The 10,187-nt window shown below is 43.7% G+C and overlaps 1 protein-coding gene across 3 annotated transcripts in view; it reads right to left on the bottom strand.

Moving 5' to 3' along the window:
* Nucleotides 1-2,596: 2,596 nt before the first annotated feature.
* flrt2 (fibronectin leucine rich transmembrane protein 2) overlaps nt 2,597-10,187 on the bottom strand; it is a 51,508-nt gene continuing 43,917 nt past the window's right edge. For all 3 annotated transcript variants that reach the window (XM_017033777.2, XM_025056849.1, XM_008312791.3), the window contains exon 2: nt 2,597-9,123. In XM_017033777.2, coding sequence (XP_016889266.1) covers nt 6,671-8,665 — 1,995 coding nt within the window. In that variant the 5' untranslated portion in view covers nt 8,666-9,123 and the 3' untranslated portion in view covers nt 2,597-6,670. The remainder of the gene's footprint in view (nt 9,124-10,187) is intronic.

Genomic DNA, 10,187 nt, shown 5'->3' with positions numbered 1-10,187 from the left:
CATTTTAAAGAAAAAAAGGCTCAATCTTCTGTGTGCATTTTAAAGAAAAAAAAAGGCTGATGTTCTGTTGTTTGGAAAGCAAACAGCCGACAGTTGTGAAAGACTCGTCTGGCAAGATCCAAGTAGGTCATTACGGAAGACTGCCATCTTAGTCGCTGAAAAAAGACCATTCTCCAGCTATAAAAAGCTCTCTTTTTGAGTCTGGTTCTCATGATGAAACCCGATAAATAACAACAGAATCCATCTTCGGACCAGCAGCAGGGTTGGAGGAGTGAATAAACATCTTCGTCTTACCGCCCCAGGTAAAAGCAAGGACAGGCTGTCTGCCTCGGCCAGATTCAATTAATTACATTTTCATATAATCAAGCCTCTTCATTGATTTAGTCTGTTTTTACTTAGCGTTTATGGCATTCACACTTGGCAGCGTTTGGGCAGGATTCCAGCGACCCGTCCTCGGACCCATTAGCCTGACATAGTGCGAGAGAAGCAGAGGCCTCACCTGCATTCAGTCTTTAATTAAAGGCTACGGAGGGCAATGAAAGATGGGAATAACAACGGAGCGGCGCTCGGCTCAATGCAGAGTTGAGCCGCTGTCGATACATCCAATACCCACCGCCCCCACCGCTCCCCCCGAAATAAGAAGGCTTTAAATTGAATCTCTAATGACTTCACCTCAAGTTTTTAGACTGATTTAAAGAGGTTCCAAAACGAATCTCTAAAGTGAAACTTTACGGAGGTGGCGAGCTAAGGAGACTGTGAGAATGGAATCCAAACATTGGCATTTCAACATCGGAATTCACGTTTATTTTAAGTGATTTTTTTTAGTGATTTTTGGCGTTGAATCTCATGACAAAACTGAGCTACAAACAACGGTAAACGTTGTTTAAATTAACATATACAAATATATGTAATCCACAGAAATATATATATTGCAAAAAAAAAAGCCTACTTTGGGAAAAACGTCTCATAGGAAATTAAACAGTAGGAATTGTTTTAAAAAATGAAATATATATGTACATATATATATACATATATATGTACATATATATTTAATAGAAATCATCTGTTTCACTCATTGCTTAGTCCTTACCAACCTGGCAACGGGTTGTTCTGGGTGCACTTGTAATGCCCTGCTCCCTAGGTTTATTACACTCGTATAACGTTACTATTTTTATGCCATTTTCAAATGAAAAAAAAAAAAAACAAAAACACTCAGGTGTTTATTTCTAAATAAAATGAACCTCCTGATAGGACTGTATAAAACAGAGGTGATATTATGGGATACAAACAGTGATAAGGATTTTTTTGCAGTTGTTCGCCTAAAAGTAAGCCTCGCTAAACCCAACACACGAGCCTGCAAGTCACAAAGGTACCTCCAATTTAAGTCACAAACAATAATGAACATTTGTATGACTCTGTAAAGTTTTTCCCCCCACTTATCAAAAGGCTTGAAATTACCACGCCGTATCCCAATGTTTATTTTCTGATAAAATCACAGCAGACATCAAACTAGTTCTGCAGTAAATTATTGCTCACAGGGATGAAAAGTGTAAGTGGCAATCAGACATGGAAACAAATTACTTTTTTCATGCCAAAAAAAAAAAGTAAGCGTACAGAGAATAAAACTAAACCTTGTACGCAGTAAATGTACAGATTAGGTTGGTAGTGAAAATGACACGTTTGAAAAAGGGGTTGGATTTCACTCTTAGACATGACAAAAAAAAAAAAATTCAGAGATAAAATAAACATCCTAACACGTGCAAAACAAAAGCCCACGATTCATCACATTTCTTCCAAGAATTTAAACCCAGCACCAGCTTCTTTATTGGCTTTGTAAACCATTTGCCGCTCTTAGTGGTACAATAGATTTTGGTAAAACACTGGGCAGTAAAAAAAAAAAAAAAATTTTTTTTCTTTCTGATAGATGTATTTGGGGTGATATTCCACGTTTCTTTCTTTTCTCCGTGCTGGTTACACAACTGTGGGAGTAGAGCCAATAACACTTCACCTCACCCAATTGGCCTCTATCTAAAAAAGCCAGCGATTGTGCAACAACAAATCACATTTTGACATTTGTGGATTCTTGGGAGAACTACACGCTTAAAAAAGAAGAGAGCGTCTCTCCCCGGAGTGTTTCAGCCGTGCGGTTAATTGTCATAGTGAATTAAGACCGGGCTACTGTGGGTTTCTGGAGACGGCTGGAAGTTGCAAGAGCAACATCGGGATGTGGTCGCGGGGAAGTAAAAAAAAAAAAAGTTGGACGTTGGCGGAACACAGGGATTTAAAGAAACGATCCAGTTGGGCCTTCCATACGGAATGAAAGGGAATTTCGGATTTTCCCAGCTAAAGGCTAAGCTGCGGTGGCCACGCAAAGAGTTCCTGTGTATAAATAAGAGGATCATTTGGAATGGTGCGGTGCAGCGCCCCCCTCCTCCCAAAAAAAAACTGTGACCCAGAATAACCAGTGTCTCACTCCTGCAGCAGCATAAAATATAATGCTATAAAACGCAGCCAAATAAACAAGAGTATAAGCTTTCATTTCGGCATCAACAGGATGTTTGTCAAATTTAAAAAAAAAAAAAAATGAGTGCGCACGTAAATCCAATGGCTCTTTTATTTTCAAAAAGCTTCACTTAAGTATTTACAGTTTGTGCAAAAACATTTAAAGGTTTCAAGGACTTTACATTGTAAGTTCAACCTCAAGGCACATACATGGAACAACATCGATATCTTGTCATGAGAACAAAAAAAAACAAAAAAAAAAACGTTTTTTAAACTTTGGTTCCTAAGAGAATGTCTCGCGGTGTGTGGATGGCTAACGATAACACTGTGATCACCTCGACGAGAGGACGCCAACGTCTCTGACATGCACTGTCAATCCCCAGCCTGGGTTCTCTAAAAACCAGGAGAGAACACTGCTGTACTGAATGTCAACCACCACTGGGTGATTGGTTTAAAAAAAAAAAAAATTATAGTCCAGAACCTAGTATGACATAATGAAAGGCTACGAAGCTAAATACAGTCCATGCAAAAATCCTTGAATGAATGTCACTCTCTAACAGGTATTTGCAGTGAAGGTTTTTTTGTTTTTTTTGAGAGACGATGACTCTAGTTGTGTTCTCGTAAGTGTCTGGTCTGTGCCGACCAACCTCTCGGTGATTAAACGTAATTATTCCAATGTGAATCAATGAGCTTTAAGGGAAATTACTTCTCGGCACCCTGAAATGGTAATAAACTGAAGCCAGCAGACTCTAATACATTTCATTTAATTCCATTGGTCATGGCACGGCAGCTGCTTTCTTTCATCAAGCAGCTCGGAGATTAAGAGTAATGCTCGTACCGAGGAACCGCCGAAGCACCTTCCCAGTCGTGGTTGAATCATTATCCGGGCGCCGCTCTGGGACCGGCACCACGGACCGACAGTCTCTCGTTAGCTACCGCACGTCACGCCTGGTGTTGTTCTCTCTCTCTCTCTCCCTGTTAATACTGTTATCGTGGCCTCGGGAACTGCAATCTGTTCGAGGAAATGTGCTTTCTGTGCTGCCGTTGTGTCTTTGATTTTTTCTTTTTTCGTCTCTCGTAATTCTCTCCTCCCACAACTCATCATCATCGTCATCAAACATGCTCTAGCAAATCATTCAGCCCCGCGTAAAAAGTAAGGCAAATATCTCCCGTTACACATTCCCAGAAGAATGGGGATATACTTTGTGTTGTGTTGTTCTGATATTAAGCTTTTTTTTATCTTCAACAACAACAAAAATAAAAAAAAAATAAAATAAAAAATCATCGATGAAAGCAATCAATCAATATCTTATATAAATATGTTTTCTTTGTGGGGTCGTGGTCAGCTGGTGGACTGTCAGGACATGGCGGGGGGGGCTAATGATGATTATAGAGCAGGAGCGATCAAAGTGTAAGGTCAGCTGCAGCCTGGTGGTTCTGGGTACTGGGTGTGTGCTGACGTCTGGATAAGATCTGTTTTCGTTTGAATCAAGAAATCAAAAATGGGGATGCTTTGATAACCACAGAAGAATCTCGGTTACAAAAACAACCTGGTCGCTCAACAACGAAAGAAAGAAAGAAAGAAAAAACACATGTTCGAGCCAAACCAGTTATTAGTGATCCAAGCAAGAGTTCTGATTCAGCGAATCAATAAAAATGCAATTAAGAGAACAAGGAGAAAAATCACCAAATTTTTGGGTTTTTTTTTTTTTTTGGCCAAAAGCAACTGAAGCACATCTGTAACTGTGTCTGAAACGGAGACGTCCGTCCAACAACATTTCTCAGCTCACGTGCGAACACACCTCGATCGAACACAAACGTATGAAGCTGACACAATCTGGTTTCAAGGCGAGAAAAGAACAAGTCGTCCCAATGTTAGCATAAAACCACATGACTGAGGTATTCAGTACTCTGTACCTTGGCACAAAAAGGACTCAACTGAAACCATTTGCAATGGTTTGCAAAAAAAACACATTTCATTTATTCACTGTGTTTTAAAAAAGGTTTCAAATATCGACAGGTTTCGTCGCAGATATAAATGTAAGGGACGTGCGCGTCACATCAACTTACCGGTCGTCTAAAAAGCCCTTACTCGGCATATTTTGGCCTCGTTTGTGTCATTCTCTACCATCCACTCTTCTCACAAAGAGTTAACACACACTCTGAGTCTCCCAGCAGGAGCGTTGTGCCGCCAAGTGAAAAGGAAAAAAAAAAGAAAAAAAAAAGCCTGCATATTTTTCTCCCTTTTTTGGTCGAAGATTATGAGAGACAGGGTGGGGTCGACTGCGTTAGCGAAGAGGTCAGCGGTGGGAATCCTTTCAAATTGGCCCTTTTGGGAAAAAAAAAAAAAAAATGTTGTCAAATCAAATAAAGTCTTCCTAAGAAGTGTATAATGAAGACCTCTCAAGGGCAACCTCAACTTGCAAAGAGCTGCTACCGCAGACCATGAACCCAAGAACGGGGAAACTGTTTTAATTGAGCCCACGCAGGGATCAAGGGGAGCCGAGACGGTCAGAGGCAGACGGTCCCAGAAAGAGCAGCGGGGGGAATCGAACAAAGATTTTTTTTTTCCGACGTTCAGGTGTTCTGTTCCTTAGCATTAAGTCGACGGAAAAAAAAAAGATTAATAACGAGACGCTTCTCGGTCATGACTGTGCACGGCGGGGCGTCCCGGGCGGAGTGCGTTCTCATTGTTAATTTTCCAATTCATCATCAAAAAAAAAAAAAAAAAAAAAACTGCCGAATGAATGCTGAGACAAAGCTAAAATGAGTGGGTGTTTAATAAGCATCGTGTGTTTTCCTTCTCCCTAAAAGCCATCTCACACACATAAACAATAATGAAAATGCACGCCCCCCGCGTGCCCCCACCCCGTGATGCTCAACAGTGATATAAATCTGTATTACGCAGCCAGTAAACAGAGAAGATTGTTAGTTTTAAATGATTCCACATCATTAGGAAGCTTGATGAGCAGTAATGTCCCAAACATTAGTGTGACCACGTCTAATGTCGTCTGGGTAATGGACTCAAGGGGAATCACGAGGGGTGAAGTCATCTTGTCTGTCTTGCCCTCCACGCCCCCTGGTGGCAGACAGGGGGCAAAAAAAAAAATCAGAAATCAGAACCAAAACAGTGGTTAGCAAACGTCGGTGCACCCAATTAGAGACAGCAAACAACGTGTCGCTCTTTGAGCTCGTGTTCAAAAATCACTCGTCTTCACAGCGGAAGGAAGAAATGTGCTAAAAAAAAAAAAATGAAATATGCCTCCATTTGCAGTGTCCTTTGACTAAGCCCACCTTTGTTCTGCTGTAAAGTACAAGAACAAAGATGCCTTCAGAGGGAGAGAAGTTCCTTTTGGGAAATCCACGTCCAGACTTTTTTTTTTTTTTTTTTTTAACGGCACTAACACATTCTCCCTGGCACAAGCAGGCACAGTTTTCTAACATGATCAGCAGCACCACTCATTTCCTGCTCTGCCTCCATTTATAAACTTAAGTGCACTTCAATTCTCTCTCTCTCTCTCTCTTTTTTTTTTTTTTTTTTTACAACGTGCCACCTATGAACTAGTGCTTTATTTCCACAGCACTCTAATCAGCCATGTTTGGATTTCCCCCCCTGTGCTGTGTTGTCTTTACTACTGTTCTGTTGTACTGGTGAGTGAGTGTGTGTGTGTGTGTGTGTTTTCAGTTTGCCAAAGCGCAAAAAAAGGCCATATTTTGCTTCTGTGGTTAGCAAAGGATCCCAGCCCTCTGAGCTCCGTGACGTATCCGAGGCTGACAGCGTCTGTCAGGAGCTACACCCAGGGTGCCGTGATTGTACAAATCCACGTTCGTGTACAGTACTGACCGTTTAAAACAACTTTTGAAAACCCTGCTGAGTATAAAAAAAAGAAAAGAAAAAAAAAAAAAAAAGAAACACTTTTACCTTTCGTCTAAGGATAAAAAAGATAGCAGATAATCCCACATTATAATCCACAGTATAAATTACATTTTAGACAGAACTTGGAAATATATATATATATATAGTACAGGTATAATTCACTAACTTTTTTATGTTGGTTTTTTTTTGTTGTTGTTGTTGTTGTTGTTGTTGTCTACACAGACAGTGTGTTGTACGTTTTACGTGTGTGTGTGTGTGTGTGAATGTGGCTGATGAATGTTTGCTACGGCATCACGTTTGGCAGAATTCCGTACTGGGAACGTTGCTGCTCTTACAGTAGGCTATACTGTTGTTACTGAGGTGACAATCTCTAAATCCAATGCCCCCGTTGGGTGTGTAGATGGGCTGGATACGGAAATCTCCCTTGAGAAGCTGCTCATTGTTCAGTGCCACTATCTGAAAACTGGTCTCAGTCATCTCAAGAATAGAATTATCCTTCTTGGTTCCAGCCTCACAGTAGTCGTCTTTTCTCCTGCCTCGGTTGTATTTCCACTTGCTGGAAGACGACCGGCTCTTCCTGTGCATATGCCAGCAGAACAGACTGAGCAGTGTTACCAGGATGATAAGCACTGCTCCACCTATGATCCCGGCCATTAGCAGAGTGGAGTTGATGCTCTCCTGAGGATCTTGGTCTCTGCCAGGAGTCTTTGTCGATGAAGCCGCCTTGGTCTTGACCTCGGAGCATATAGTATCCTCTCCGGGCCTGTAGGAGTTTAGGGTGTCCAGCACGTGTACGCAGATCCGATACACGGACCTGGGCTCCAGGTTAGTGAGGCTAACGTGCCTCCTCCCCCCGCTCACCGTGCGCTCCCGCATTCCTTCGTTTATTTGGGTTTGGCCCCTTTTGACCCAGGTCACCTTGTAGGCCGTGACAGTGAAATAGGAATCCCAGCTCACGTCAATGTTGGTTGCGTTGACAAAGCTGAAGGAGATCTGAAGGGGGTCCTGATACGGAGGCAGAGGCCCGGGGGGATTATTATTGATGGGGGGTAAGGGAGGAGAGGGCGTGTCGGGGAGGTAAGGGGTGGGCGTAGTGATGGCGTTGGAGATTTTGGTGGTGATAGGGGAAGCGGAGGTGGTGGTGGTGGTGGGCGGAGGGGGCGTCGAGCGCAAGGTTGGCCAAGGTGGTTGATCGACGTCAACCGGACATTCGATTATATCCAACGTCAGCTCTCTGATTGCCATGCCGCGCACCTTCTCCGGACTCTGGCACACAAAGCCCCGGGCGTTGGTTTCGGAGGACAAAGATTTGAGCCAGACCACCACCCATTTCACCGCACAGTCACACCGCCAGGGGTTATTGCGCACCATTAGATGCCGCAAGCTCGACAGGCTATCAAACACGCCCTGGGTTAGCGTCTGAAGCTGGTTGCTGGATATATCCAGTTTTTCGAGCCTGTTGAGGTCAGCGAAGGCCGCCACAGGTATCTGGTCAATCTGGTTCTCTTGCAGGCTGAGTTTGGCCAAGGACTGGCTGGGTAAGAGGGGCGGTGGGAAGGTGAGCGAGTTGCGGGCCAGGGCCAACTCGCGGAGGTTGGCCAGATCCTGAAAAGTCCCCGGTGCTATGCCCTCGTCTGTCAAGAGGTTCCCATCCAACAGGAGGCGCTGCAGGCGAGTCACATTCTGGAAGGCCTCTTCTGCGATAATGGCAATGCGGTTCTCGTCCAACCGCAGCTCTTTCAGGTCCTCCGGGAGACCGATCGGAACGCTGCTCAAGTGGTTCTTAGTAAGAAAAAGAAGTTTGAGGCTCACCGCCTCCCTGAAGGCCCCTTCTTCCACCCCTACAGTCGAAATGGAGTTATCGTCAAGGTGCAGCTCCTCTAACTTAGCCAGCTGGGCCAGGGCGGCCCTTGAGATTGTTTGGATATTGTTCTCCTGAAGATGTAAGACCCGGGTGTTTTTGGGTAGATTGATTGGGAACTCGTCGAGCTGGTTGCCATATAAATACACAGTCTCCACGGAGGCTACATGATGAAGTTCTATGGGGAAGCCGGCACTGTTGATCTGGTTGTTGTGCAGATAGAGGACCTTGTAGCCCTCCTCTACCCCCAGAGGCACTGATGTCAAGCTGCGTTCATTGCAGTACACAAACGTTTTGTCACAACGACACTCTGTCGGGCAGGATGCACTCGAGCTGAATTGCATTTGGAGGCTTAGGATGACAGTCAACCAAAACTGCAAAAAAGAAGCCCAATCTTTATTCCAGGGTCCGGCCAAAAACTCCATAGTGGAAAAGCAAGATGTGAAGAGAAAAAAAAAAAAAAAAAAATAGAAAGCAATAATAAAATAAACTGGCTGAGGGCAAAAAAAGTAATGAACCCAGAAGGCGATGATATAAATATCCACCGAGACCTAGGCTCAAAAAAAAAAGTCCAACTTGAAGAGTCAAATAACGAAGCAGTTTGCTGGGAAAGTAGTCGTAAGAGTAATCCTGCAAATTCCACTCCTCAGGTCAACAGTGATGGTCTCATTAGCGGCGGCCGGTCCTCTGACGGACTCCATCCATGCTAAGACATCAGACCATAGCGGGACACTTCACTGGTTGATCCATGCAGAGCTCAGGCAGGACCAATTTGAAGCCACACAGTAGAGAGCCACCACAGGCTCCACTGGCCTGTCCGTCACACACTGCTGGTCCACGACCAGGGCAGAGTCCAGGGGGGTTGACATTTGGATCCTGGGACCTGTTTGAAAACAACAACAACCAAAAAAAAAAACGGACATATTAATAGTTTTAGGAGTAAGATAGGACATATTAATAGTTGTAGGGGTAAAAAGAAAAACAAGCCTTTATTTACTTTTACTCCTTTCTGTATTGACATAAAAACATGCACACACGTTTCCCTCTCACTCACTTTTTCCTCCTCCACCAAAGAGGGAGCGAGAGAAACAAGAGTCACAAAACATATTATTCATCGACCGACGTCCAATTATGCAGTGGATATTTAGAGAAGTTTCTTATAAATATTCATAATGGCTCTCTCTCCACATCCGGTTTAACAGACATAAAGAGGGCTTTTATCACGTCTGCTCTATCAAAGGAGGGGACGGACCACTGCGGGGACAGGGTCGAACGCATTCCCCCGAGGTCCGGAGTGGAAATTAAAAAAAAAATGCACAAGATATTTTGGTTGGAAAAATGGCGACATTTAAGAGCAGCAGCAGTGGTAAACATTTCATGCATGACGGTCACTACAGTGGACGGCTATTAAAATGTCATTTTCTATGACAAGAATAGGTTGTTGATGGCAGTGTTGCATATAAGCCTCTACAGTGGACGCCTGAGAATCCACTGTAGAGGCTTATACGCAACACTGCCATCAAAACCGGCTGAGGTAAACACAGAGAGTAAACTAAGACAACTGCCTTCCTGTTCCCCCTCGGGCAGAGTTGGTTACTCACACACACACACACACACAACACCGTAATCAGACACAAGATTTAAAGGTGTTGCAAGTGGCTAAAAAAAAAAGAGAGCGAACAGCCTGCCCCCCCCTCCTCCTTCCTCCTCCTCCTGCTTTCGCTACAGTGACACACACCCGCTGTTCAGTGAAATGGGATCTGAGAATAAATGAGTTCCTGCACCTGTAATAAATGATCAATACGGAGCCATTTGTCAAAAAAAACGGAGAAGCCTGTTGTACTGCACAAGGCCACGGGTTTACAGTGGAGCCTCTGTTCAATTATTCCAGATTTTATGAGCCATCAAACACTGCCACCACCCTTCCATCCACCCCCCCTGTCCCCC

This window comes from Cynoglossus semilaevis, chromosome 7, assembly GCF_000523025.1.
Source record: "Cynoglossus semilaevis isolate Cse_v1.0 chromosome 7, Cse_v1.0, whole genome shotgun sequence".
In the NCBI taxonomy this organism is placed as follows: domain Eukaryota; kingdom Metazoa; phylum Chordata; class Actinopteri; order Pleuronectiformes; family Cynoglossidae; genus Cynoglossus; species Cynoglossus semilaevis.
This window is presented reverse-complemented; position numbering and strand designations above follow the sequence as displayed.